At 31.7% G+C, this 13,614-nt stretch overlaps 1 protein-coding gene across 12 annotated transcripts in view; it reads left to right on the top strand.

Moving 5' to 3' along the window:
• ADGRL3 (adhesion G protein-coupled receptor L3) overlaps positions 1-13,614 on the top strand; it is an 861,986-nt gene that overhangs the window by 823,480 nt on the left and 24,892 nt on the right. For all 12 annotated transcript variants that reach the window (XM_067035741.1, XM_067035740.1, XM_067035734.1 and 9 more), the window contains one exon: positions 5,987-6,083. In XM_067035741.1, the coding sequence (XP_066891842.1) occupies positions 5,987-6,083 (97 nt within the window). The remainder of the gene's footprint in view (positions 1-5,986; positions 6,084-13,614) is intronic.

Raw genomic sequence — 13,614 nt, 5'->3', positions numbered from 1 at the left:
CAGTTCTAATTCATACCATATTGTATGCTGGTAAATCGAAGGGCAATTCAGGTAATGAAGAATACCATAATAAAATCATTGACTTAACTGATCTAGGTGCTACTCCCATCAGTCCAGCATTAAATATAGTAGCTGCATTATCCCTCATCAAGGAAATTTTAAACTTTTAGGTAACCTGTCTGCCGTTTTTCTCAGGCCACAATGTCAGTCCAAAGATTATTACGTAGAAAGTTCATTAACTCTAGGATGACTAAAATGAGCCAGTCAAATAAAAGACATATGTGGGTCATGCATGAATGAGTTTGGGTTCCAACTAGCATACTAATATTTTTAAGATTGTATGGTTCAGTGTGAAAAACAATCATTTTTTTCAGTGTTTTTAATAGCAATTTTCTGAAGAAGACTTGAATTTTAATTCCTAAATAAAGTTATAAATAAATAACATTTTTAAAACTCAGTTCAACCTATAAATCTATTTTTTTTAACTTGGTAATTTTATATATAATATAAAAAAGAACACTTCATTTGTTCTTTGACTAATTTCCAATCAGCTTGTAAATTTAATGAATTAAATTCACCTAAACAATTCCATTCATATGCTTAGAAAATTAAATATCCTCGTAACCTTTAAATATCATTTACAAATCTAATATATCTGATTCTTTCAAACACATTCACTGTCAGACTGGACTGTTGTACACACCTATCTAGCACTTGAAAAACTCTATAAACCAAAGATAATGAACAATATTCTCAGAAATAAACACTTTCCTCACACTAAAGGAGTTCTCTTTTATCTTATAAATAAAACTACATATCTAATATCAATCTAATATTTCCAACTAAAAATTTTAAAACTAACCTATAACTGTCAAACCTATCAGACTATCTCAACATTTAACAAGCACTAATTATCATAATGATCATGAAACTTATTCCTACATATAAATACAGCTATTAATAATTTGAATTTATTTTATTATTTCTATGCCTTACTGAGGTTGCAAAGTTGTAAATTAGGGGAAACAAATGTTCCAAGTTAGGTGGACTGAGATTTCTTAGTCCAGGACTACTAAATTTGTCAGTTAGAAATTTGAAGTTTCACATAAGAGTTGGGGCATACCTGGGTGATGCTTCCAGTGTGACCTCCTTGTAATCCATTCCTTTATTTTCAACCTGATAATGCTTAACTCTCTTTTTTGTAACAATCTTTTCCACAACTTTTAAATTGCCGAGATTCTGTATGTCATTTAACTTGATTTGTTTGTGCATACTTCTCATAAAACCGAATGCATCAACCATTAGCCCATAGTCATTTTATTGACATATGCCCTTAATGAAACAATACTTTGGAGCTTCATTTATTATGTTAGAACAGAGTTGTGCAGTGTTTATAGCATTACTTCTAAGCTACATGATAGGGCAGTGCAGCTTAATAGAATAACCAACCATAAACTTAGTGGGTGGGAAAACCTTGGTTTGAATTCTAGCCTTGCTGTATACCTACCAGCTGTGACACAAAACAAGTTATTAAATCTCACTGACCCTCATTTTTTTCATAAGTAAAGTGGTTTCTGATTTCTTATGTTGTTAGGAAGATCAAGCTAATGTATACCAAACACAACATACTGTACATGCTCAATAAACTGGAGCAGGTACCACTTACTAGTGTCATTATTGCAGACTATAATTTCAGGTATATATTTTAAAGATGTGTCATTTTTTTCACTTTTACAGTTATAACATCACAGTTCTAATATTGGAGAAAAAACCCAATATTGGGTTTTTTATTATGCTTAATATAATACTAATTCTGATTAACTACAACAATCCAATGCTACATAAAATGATAGTCACTTAAATCTAATCTGTTTAGGTAAAAATAATAAATATTTCATATTAACTGTGAACTTCCATGAGCAAAGTCTAAAATACTCACTGATATTAAGGTAAAATTTTGGCAGTATAGATGCCTTTTTCCACGTCGGAGAACTTCTAAAATCACAACTGTTATATTTTTTGTTGAGAAACATTGAGTTTCTCTTTAAATGCCAAGCAGTCTTGTAAGCTCTGGTGATAAAATGGTTGAAAGACAAAATAACTTTCCCCATGATCTGGAGCTTTCATTCTAATTGTAAAAGGCAGAAAATTTATTAACAAATAAACCAACAGAGAATATCAGATTATGAGAGCTGGTGGGTAGCCAAATATGGTTATGTGGTACAGAAAGTCCAGGTAGTTACTTGGATTAAGTGCTATGCAAAGACTATTTGGGGAAATGACAGGAAGGGAGTTCAGGGGAAGAGAATTCCAGGTGAGAGAACATCAAATACAAAGCCCTTTAGGTGGGTGAGACCTTGCAACTTTGGGAATAAGAAGAATGTCATTGGCTAAAGTGGTGAGAGAGTGAGTAGGAGATGAAGTCAAAGAAGGCTGGAGATGGATCCTTAGGTATTTTAAGAGTATGGGAGTTCACATTTTATTTTGATTACTTTAGAAAGGTAATAGGGTCATTTAGAAAAGGCAGTGACAGGAAATCATCCACATATAATAAAGATCATGTGGCTACTATGTAGGTAATGAAAGAGTGTGGTTGGCAAGACTAAAAATTAAAAATCCTCTCCACCTGTTGATCTCCTGGTGCTAATCACTTATAAAAAGTTGGTAGTATCCATAATCACACACAAACATATATTCATAGAGATGTGTATAGGATTGGTATGTGTGTGGGTGTAGTTTTAAAAACTATGAGCTGACGTATTGTCCTTTCCACTTTGACCTTCCATTAATTGTTCTATCATTTATCTTTCATTTGTTTTACTGACTTTGTAAATGTATTTACTTTTGTTACATAATATTTGAAACATAAAAAAAATGTGGCATATATTAAATTGTGAAGGATAGTATAATAAAATCAACACCCGTGAGCTCACCAACCAACTTAGGAAACAATATTTTCCATATGTTTTTCCCTTGTTGAAACCTCTCCCTAACCAATCCTTATGCCTCCCTACCAGAGACAGCTACTAACTTTTGTTCTTCATTTCCTTGACTTTTCTAATAATATCTTCACCTCCAAAAAAGATGTTGTTTACTTCACCTTTTTTAAATCTTTCTTTAAAATGGTACCTTATTGTATGTAGTCTTCTGTGACTTGCTTTATTCACTGCCATATTCTAAGGCTTGTCCTAGTTCGTTCCATGAACATTGAAGTGTTGGCTGTGTGCCACATACTGTATACTTTTCTTCTGCCTGCAATACTTTACCCTTTTCTCCGTTTCCTTTTCAGCAGTTATTTGATATAATGTAGTGAGTTGTAATTCTCCTAGATCAGGATTCAAATACTGGTTATGCCACTTATTTGGTCTGTGATATTGGACATGTAAACCTCTAAACCTCAATTTTGTAATGAATAAGAGAGTGAATACATGAAAAATACATAGCATAAAACCTAGAACATAGAAAGAATTGAAATATTTAAATATTATATTTAGAATACATATTTTATGTATATACACATATAATAATCACTGTGTACCAGGCATTAGTTCAGGTGTGTGATACATCACTGAACAAAAAAAGACAAAATTTTTGTTTTTCTTTTATTCTTTTGGCCATGCTTCTCTTCTCGCGGGATCTTATTTCCCCAACCAGGGATTGAACCTGGACCCTCGGCAGTGAAAGCGTGGAATCCTAACCACTCGACCGCCAGGGAATTCCCAAAATTTCTGTTTTTCTAGAGCCTCAAACCTAATGCAGACATTGGACATTAAATATAAATATAGGAAATAACTATATTATAATAATATTGTAGAAGATGCTAATGCTATGGGGGCAGAAATTGCAGAGTTGGGTGGGTGCAATACAGTTCTAAATAGGGTGATCAAGTTAGGTCACTTTCAGGAGCAAAAGTGGAAGAGATGAAAGATTTATCCATACCAGTATCTGGGGAAGGAGCACTCCAGACAGAAGAAATAATCATGCAAAACCTAAGGCAGAATTGTGCTTGGTGTGTTAAGGAATGGCAGGGAAACAGGTGTGGCTAACCCAGGTAGGGGAGACTAATGAAAATAATAATAGAAGATAATGGGGGCAGCTCAAATAAATGTCACCTAAAAATTATCATAATTCCATCAACTCTCAGCTGAGATGTCACTTCTTCAGTGCAATGTTCTCAGATTTCCTAAACATGTTCTCTTGTTACATGCACTTAAAAAATATTTCAATTAAGCAGTATAAAAAACATTTAAAATGCATGCAAAATATAAGCATATGGCACGGTGATTTATTACCCTTCCCCAGACCAAATATTAGAATATTGAGAGTGCCTCAGAAACCATTTGAACCCTTCTCAATCATTCACCTCAAAACATAGTCACTATATTAACTTTTAACAGTGCTTTTTGTTTTGCATGTGTTTGATGCTTATCCACATGAAATCATCCAATACATATTCTTCTATGTTTTCCTCCTTTCCTTGAACATCTATGTTGCTTCAGGAGGCTATGTTGCTCTTTTATTTTCATCACTGTATATTGTTCTGTAATTTATTCATTCATTCTACCATTGATAATCAGTTGGGTTGTTCACAGTTTTCAGCTATAAGTAATGCTTCTATGGAGATTTGTGGGCACATTGTACTTTTGCATTTATTTTTGTTAATTTATATTTGAGTAGTCTGTCACTTACTAGTCTAGCAACTCCATGAAGGCAAAGATGTTTGTGTTTGCCTTTCCCCTTTGTATTTCCTAGATTAGTATTTGGCATGCAGTAGAGGGTTATTAATATTTTTAATTAGTTAACTAATAAAACAAATGTGAGAGATTTGTTCTCAGTATTTCTGCTTGAAGTTTTGAAGAATTTTTCAATAGAAACATTTTGCAAGTGCAGGTTTTACTGCACCAGTTTTCTTATTGTACTTTTATTAGTTTTGCTGTATGTGTATGTATGTATGTATTTGCTGACCTATATAACAATATAGACATTTCTAAAAGATAAACGTATCCCAATATTCATAAAACCAATTGTCTAATATTTTAAGATTAGGTACTCTTATTATTCAAGGAATTCAAATATATTTGGAACATAACCCATTTGTGAGCTTGATTTCACCATTAGTACTAGTAATAGTTCTAAGAAGTTTTTCATCCTTGGAAAAGCTTCTGAAAATATTTTGTTTCCTGCTCACAAGATTGTTAACACTTTCTGATCCCTAACTCAAATAAAATAGCAAAGCAATAAACCAGAAAAAAAGTCTCACCCAATGGAAAAATATTACACTGCTTTCTTGAATTATGACACTTGGAAAATTGAATTTGAGAATATATATAATGATGTAAGAATTTTCATTCCTCTATAAAACTTCCTACTGTCTAGAAATGAATAAAGATGAATCGACTTCCTTTATCTCCTTCAAAAGAAAGAAAAGTTGAGATAGTATGTAACCTGTAAAATTACATTGGTCTTACAAAATTTATGGAAAATGTTCAGTTTAGTAACATTTTAATATACTCTGGGTTCTTTTCTTACCAAACTGTTTCTTCTTGCAAGATTCTGAATTCGTAAGTAAATCTTTTGTTAATAAAACTTACAAATTAATGCATATTTAAATATCCCATCCCCATAAAAGTTACAATGAAAATAATTTATTTTACCTTAGAAATTTAAATTATTAAATTCTATCTAGAGTACATTTCTATGTATCTTCATGTTTATATTGGTATAGTATGTTACATTTATTCCTTTTAAATAGTTATAATTATTTCTGGCATAGGCATTTAAGAATGCACTTAATGAGAACCAATTATCATTAATTTAGTTCCTGATGTTCTCATGCTACTGTACTACAAGCATGTAGAAGTTGTATATTTGCCAGATGCTAGAAATATAAGCCTCATATAACTGTAATAGAAACAAAAAAGAACAATATGTGTGAAAATTCACAGTGTGGTGAGTGCATTTCCTTTTTTTCCTTTCCCTCATCCAGAGCCGAATTCGTAGGATGTGGAATGACACGGTCCGAAAGCAGTCAGAGTCTTCCTTCATTACTGGAGATATAAACAGTTCAGCGTCACTCAACAGAGGTAATTAGAAATAATTTTTCATATTTATTCTTTTTCGTGATTACTTTAAGAAGTTCTTAAATGCATTGCTTTATTTGCAACTTCTGGACCTTGTTCCATGTGATAGGAATATTGCAAGGATATAAAACCTGGTTGAGTATAATAGTGTGTTCCATTATTCATAAGCATTTTTGATTTTTCAATCCAAAATTTTCAGGAGATCTTTTCTGAAAGTAAGTTAAAAAGTGAGAAACTTCTTTCTCTAGTCATCTGCCACTGTTATAAACTGGTGAGCTGTCAGGCCTCATTGGAAGCAGTTAAAATGGACAATTATGTGGCTATATAGTCTGCTAAACATCATAGAGTTCTACATTATACCACGTATAGAGCAATTTCATAGTCTTTGTGGAAGCAAAATTATACTCTCTAATACATATTTAAGGCAACCTGTGTATTTGGGGAAAAATCCCACCTAATCTTAATATCAAAAAGATGTGTCCAGATAATATTGGATATTTAAAGATACAGAAGAAAAATCCCACTATATATAAATTTTATATATATATAAAATGATTTTTTTGGTGTGTATGTGCTTCTGGTTAAAATGCTTCTGGGGTATCATTTTGATTTTGAAAATGAAGTTCCCTTAATCTATTATTTTGTTTGTGGTTGATCTTTTTTATTGCCTCTGTCTCTCTCTTTCTCCCTCTTCTCCCCCTCCCCACTGTGTGTGTGTGTGTGTGTGTGTGTGTGTGTGTGTGTTATTAAAATTAAATTGCAGTAAAAATGAGTAGATATGATGTTTGTGGAGAGCTAGAGTACACTACAGTCTGTACTGGGAAATCTTTAGAATACACTTTTATCTGGGGAGTGGTGCTTCTGTGAGCACATTCTAATTGCACTGTCCTAAAAGAGACATTTTTTATGCATATATTCAGTGATTATTTTTATGATTGACATTGTTAAATTTTTTATCCTCCAAGCTAGAATTATTTGTTTGTTTTAAACCTGTTTCTGAGAGCTTTCTGTTATATTAAATGCTACTTAGAAACAAATAATTTAATAATTATGGTTTACGATTAAGAAAGATTCAGATGCTGGTGCTGTTAATTACTTTTACTCAAGTAAGTTGCAACTTATTTATATAAAAGAAGTTACAATAAGTAGTGCTAACTTGAATTTGATATAGGGATTCATCCATATTATATTTAATCTTGATTGACTTACATACTTACATACATGTGGTAGTGATATAGTAACTATAACCTAGTAATGATATTAAATTTTCTACATCACTTTTGCTTAAGTTAAAACAGTGAGTGCAAATATTCCTCCAAATATGAAGAAAATACATTAAAATAAAACAATTACCTTCTTTTATTTTGTTTCATTTTTAGTTTATTTAACATAATATCTCTCAAGTATTCTTCTCATTTTTAGTTTTACTGGTTAGTTTGTGAAAATTTACATATGAATACTTTTAACTTTCTGACATACTTCCTAAACCACAGAGAGCAAATTACTTACACATGCCTCCAAAGTTTAGGAACAAATTTGCTTTCATAATGACAGATTTTTCTTTTTACTTTAAATAATACATAGAAATAATACATAGAAAATTTACAGTATGTTCCTTTAAGAAAACTATCCTTATTAATAAGATTTATTATTAGAAGTATCTTGCATCTAACGGTCACAGCAACCATAGGGTAAGTGTCATTTAAACAAAAGATGAGATTTAATTTTAATGATGCACTGTTTATTTGCCTACTGTGAAGACAGATAAAATATGTAAAATAACCATTTGGTTTAGCATTATGATCTAAATTTATGTAAAGATAGTAAGGTATGCAGCTTTATTAAAAATTATTTTAAATGAATAATTTTTATGACCTTGATTTTCAAGGTCAATCATATTATATAACATTGCTGTGCCCTTTTTAGTTCCTGCTCAGAAAGTTCAACTTGGAATATGTGCTATGAGGATGACTAGGTCAATTTGAAATATATTTAAAGAAAATAATACTTTATATTGTCTGATTATATGTTTAAATCTGTTTTTTAAATATTGAGCTTAAAAAGATATTTCTTAAAGTTATTGAAGAAATGGTATAAAATTTCTTGTGACATCCAATAAGTTACTTTGATGATGGCTTTGGGGGGGGGGTTAAATTGAATTTATGACTTGTATGTTCATGCAGTGATCTTTTCCTTCAGGATATATATTCTTCCTTTCACTCAGTGACTTTAATGGTAGTAGACATCACAGTGATCTTCCTGAACTCCTATATTAACTTCCTAGTTCCCCTAGTCAGAAACTCCTCGTTTTATTCTCATCTCATTAATTTTTATCTTAGATGAGTGCAGTATTTTAAAATTTTATTTCTTCATATTATATCTCTGAAGCTAGTCTTTAACTTCCTTCTTTAATCTTGTCTTATTTCCCAGGGTCCTATCCTCCCTGCATTCAGGCGTGTGTATCATATTTAGGTAGGTGGCATCCAAGATTCACCTTTCCAGATAAACACTTCAGTCACCTCAGCAACATAATTATTCACATCTATTTATTCAAAAAATTATATTTCCTATTATTAAAATAAAATGTTAGGCACTGCATTTTTACATCTTCATGTACAGTATTCTAACTTCCCATTCATTCTTAGTTTCTTATAGCTGCAATTTTAAAAAAAATTCCAACTCCATTTTCCTTTCTTTCTAACTTAAATATATTAAATCTCTTATGTTTGCCTTTAGAATACTTCTGACCTTTGAAAACTACAAGAAGTCGTCTAAAAATTAGTCCTATTTTCACTTCAGGTTTTCTTTCCTATTCATACCACTGCTCAATTCATCAAAAGAATAATTATTTTAAAATTCTGTATGTCTTATCACCTGTTCTTCCAAACAAGAATCCATCATTATCATCTTTGGGATTCATTAAGAATAAAGCATCTACCATGCAGTGCAGAAATCTTTCTCAATGGTTTTTATTTTTTCAAATCATCTCTAATATTCTGTTCTTGAACCAGCTTGTTACATCCTATGTATCAGTTTACCTGTCCAGATTTCCCAATGTGATACATTTGATTACTATTGGGATTTTACTCCTTGTAATCAAGCAAGACCTTGGAACATTTGTTGATAATTTTCAATTTATGTAATCATTCTTATATATTCTCTTTGGGATTTTGTTATTTGGTCACCTCATCTCTTTAAAAACTTTCATTACATTGTCCTTTGAATATATTTATGAAAATGTTTTCCAGGTGTTCTCTATACATTTTCAAAACTTTTTCTTCTGCTGACTTGTTTGCTACAATGCTACACACTCATACAAAGCCAGAATTTCTTGAGGGCAATACCCAATACTCCAGGGTTACCATCAAGTTAACTTCACCCATGCCGCTGTATACACAGGTAGAAAGGAGATTTTTGAGAGGCCTAAGGTGATGGTTGATTACAGAGAGTTTCAAGGAAAGTTAACTCTTATCCAAACCCAAGTTTCACAAATCCCACAGGAGGGTTTATTCATTTGTTCATTTAAAACATATACAATTTGCACATACCTCGAAGTCAGTCCTCAACCCCCAAGCTCCTCCTAGGCCAATAGAACTCTAATCCAAATTTCTGGTAGCTCTAAGTTCCTGATAGTAGTAGAAACGATTTGCAGCTAAGGTAATCTTTTTCACCTGTATCCCCTACCCACAATCTCTGCTAGCTAAACAGCATTCTGAGCGATTTAGATTAGCAATACCTATAAAACTTGAGTTTGATCCAAAAATGAAGCATTGGGGGAGAAATTTCTCTGGTGGTTCAGTTAATTGTTACATATTTCCACTCTTTCTGTAGATTTATGTAGAAATTGGGATTTTTCTGAAATGAGATTTTACTAGGCTTTATCATCATGAATAATATAATTGCATTCCCCATTTTCTTTATTTTAATAAGTTGAATCGACATCAGAAATTTCAGTTTAAAATCAAGGTTTGCTAGGTAGCTGCTACCAATATGGTATTGCTTTATGAATTACCAAAAGGTGGCCCCCTCCCAGCTGTGGATTGCAAAAATGTGCCGCATCTGAGTGACAGAATTAGCAAAAAGGCATTTCTCCTTCTGCAACAACGACTTGGCCTGTATTGTGGGTTTTTATTTCCCCTACCTCCCGTTCTCCATCTTATCAACCTCCCACACAAGTTAATGCAATACAGATTTTTATTCATGGAGATCTGACCAGTTAAGCTATATTTATTTAAGCCAAATTTAAGTGTTCTATGGCAGAAGAATGTCTAATCTGTAGTTGTTTTTTGCATAGAAGTTTTGAGTAAGGAGTTTTAACCCAGCGACTTTGGGTAAATTGCTTAACTTCTCAGTGTCTATGTAATAGGGATATAAGCAGTACCCACTTCAGAGGGACTTTGAGAGGACAGGGTTGATATGTGTTATTTGCTTACAACATGCCAGGGACATAATAAGTACTATTATTATTCTATTCAGAAGTTCACTTATATTTTCTAACAAATGAAAACTGGTCCTTGTCAGTGCTCTCAAGAATGTTATTAAAATTCATCATTCACTACCAAAGGTTTCTTTTACTTTGTATTTTCTAATAATAGGCGGGAGGAATGAAGTGATTACCTGAATGTCAAGTAAAAGAAATAATTTACCTAAAATGGTGCTCCCCTTGATGCTAACACAAGGAAATAAACTCATAAAACTGAATTATCTCTTTTAAATTAGAAATTAAATGCAAATTACATCTGCATAGTTGTACTTTCCATTTTTGATTTGTAGCTATATTTTAGCAATGAGGAAAGAAATGTACAATATTTCTTCTCCCTACCTTAGATAATGATATAAACAAGCACTGCCTTCTCTTTCCTCCAAGCCCTCCTACCCTTCAGAGGTTTAGAGAGCACTAGTTAGGCTTGCTAAATAACCAGTTATGTAGCAGAGTAGGGATGTGACTCATTCCCTTTTAAACTCATATTTTCTCAGAGCCTGTATTGTCTTTCCCAGGAGGCTGGTCACTGGCACGGATGAAACTTCACAATAAATCACCTGCTGTCTCATTAATATTCAGGCTACTAAACATATTTTGTTTTTATGTTTTTAAAGAAAAATACAAATGAAAAGGTATAAGTGGTGTTCACCGCGACTAATGATTTCTATAAATTAAAGCTACTAGGGTGAACACGCATACTCATTCACTCCATTTTATTAATGTTAGTAAATATAACTTGGCTTATATGCAGAAAATGTCATATTGCCCCAAAGCTTTGCTGTTTTGAAGGATTAAAAATCATTTGTTATAAATATTAACCAGATTCTAATATAATCTGACATTTGTCAAATTTGCAGAAACAGTTAATCATATGCCTAAGAGTACTTCTTGCATAGCTAACAAATCAGACTAGGCTATATTACAAATTACTTTTTGTTTTGAGAAAGTATTACAATGATATGAGCACAAATATAATAAGTGTCCCATGGCATGGAGACATTTTTCATTTGAGATTCGCCATTATATTTATATCTACTATTTTTCGACCTTTATATTCTTGATTGTAAATGAGGCAACAGCTATTTCTGTGTTAATTTCTTTCCTTTGTATGTGTCCTCAATAATCAGAAAATGTACAATAAAATAAGGATATCTTCTGTTTCAGGAAAATCAGTTTAATATACAAAAGCATATTAAAATACGTACAGATTTTTTTTTCCGTACAGATTTTTAAAAGTGAGATGCTGCATCAAATAGATAACTGAACAATACTACTAATACCCTGATTCCTAATTCTAGGAGACCAAATAACTTTCAGAATGAACTTTTCATTGTGAAATGGAATATATTAAGTACTGATCTCTAGTCAATCTGGGGCAAATGTTCTTTCTATAAATTGTTAGCAGGAACTGAAAAAGAAAAGCTTTTAAAATGCTTGCCCAGTGAGTCCTTCTTATGTTTTGCTCTTAACTTTGTCTCTTTGTTCGGAATCCTTGAAATCATCCAGCCTCTCACAGCCAACTACACAATATTAAAAATGGTTTTATTATTATTATTATAGTTTTCAAAGATACCTTCACAAAGGGCTTATTTATGTAGAGTAGATTTCTCATTTTTATGGTTTATTATCTTACTGCCTTTATATATAGTTAGCAGTATCCCTTACCTCTTTGTTATAAATCAGATAAGCCACAGTGGATTACCTTGATAACTTCTAAATATGGTGCTATAGAACTTTTCCAATTGGTTTTAAAATATTACTGTTTTGTGTAAGTTGCTGAGGATGTAATTTTCTTCAGAAAACAGTATCTTTTTTGAGAACTAAATGTGACTGCTACAACTTATCTTCAGAAATTAGTGGTATTCTTTTCTCTGATAGAATACAATGTGCCTCTTTACAGCCTTGGTGAAGCTGGGATTTCTCCTTTAGTGTGTGTAACTATCATCTACCTGTTTTACACTGTTCATTATTTATTATCCATTATCTTTATATCCATGAAGAACCTGGGTTTTCTGGCAATTTGTCCAAAATCACATGACTAATAAAGAACACAATCTAAATTCCAAATGAGGGCTTTCTGACCACACAGTCCTACTTACAATTATAAAAATTTTCGTTATTTTCTTATGATGACAGTTTTACATGAAGCTTGCTGAAGATTAGAATTAACTTTCCAAGAATGTATTTCAGAATGATTTTTATCACCTCATGGAAAAAGCTTTAAAATATTGTGAATATATGGGGAGATGGATTGACCAATAACATTTTTTTATAAAACTATTTGATATCGAATATGCTGAGTTATTATACATAACTGTTCAGTTGTAGGACTTAGATTGCAAGAAATTTATAATCATTCTTTTCTCCTGGAAGTTCTCAAATACCAAAAATCTCAAGATATTTTATTAGTAGAATCCTTTTATCTTTAATTTCTTATATTTCAGTAAAAGGATGAATATTTTGGTCAGAGCAAAGACTGTGTTTAAAAAATCTGGTAAGTAGCTTCTGCCTATAATCATTTAGTAATAGAAACAAAGATATAACTTTCCCAAATCTCCATACTCCTGAATTTGATATTCTTTGAAACTGTGTCCTCTGTCAGGGCAATATAATAATGCCTAGAACAGATAGGAAATTTATTTGAGGTGACTTCAAATAGGTAGTGATAATGTTATAAATTCAACTTCCTATTACTTTTATGTGCTAATTCCAGTTTTTTAAAAACTATGAAATGCCTTATAATTCAAAATTTAAAAGCAAACAAAACTGGACTGTACTTCTCATCTGGAAAAATATTCCTACTGTATTATAAGCATAAAATTGTGATGATATAAATGCATTATATAATATCCAAAGTTAACGAAAAGTCATCACTTGTTCAGATTATTTTTTCTAAGGAATAGATTATATTAACCTATATCTGCTATTTGAAAGTGAATAGAAGTTAGTTCATTTACATGAAAAATTAAAATATGGAAATGGGATATATGTTTAGCATAAGAAGGTCTTATTAGAAAAAAAAGATACTTAAGTACCAATAATTGTGTATTA

Source organism: Kogia breviceps, chromosome 6 (genome assembly GCF_026419965.1).
Source record: "Kogia breviceps isolate mKogBre1 chromosome 6, mKogBre1 haplotype 1, whole genome shotgun sequence".
Taxonomy (NCBI): Eukaryota; Metazoa; Chordata; class Mammalia; order Artiodactyla; family Physeteridae; genus Kogia; species Kogia breviceps.
Note: the sequence above shows the minus strand (reverse complement) of the source record. Positions and strands in the feature narration are given on the sequence as shown.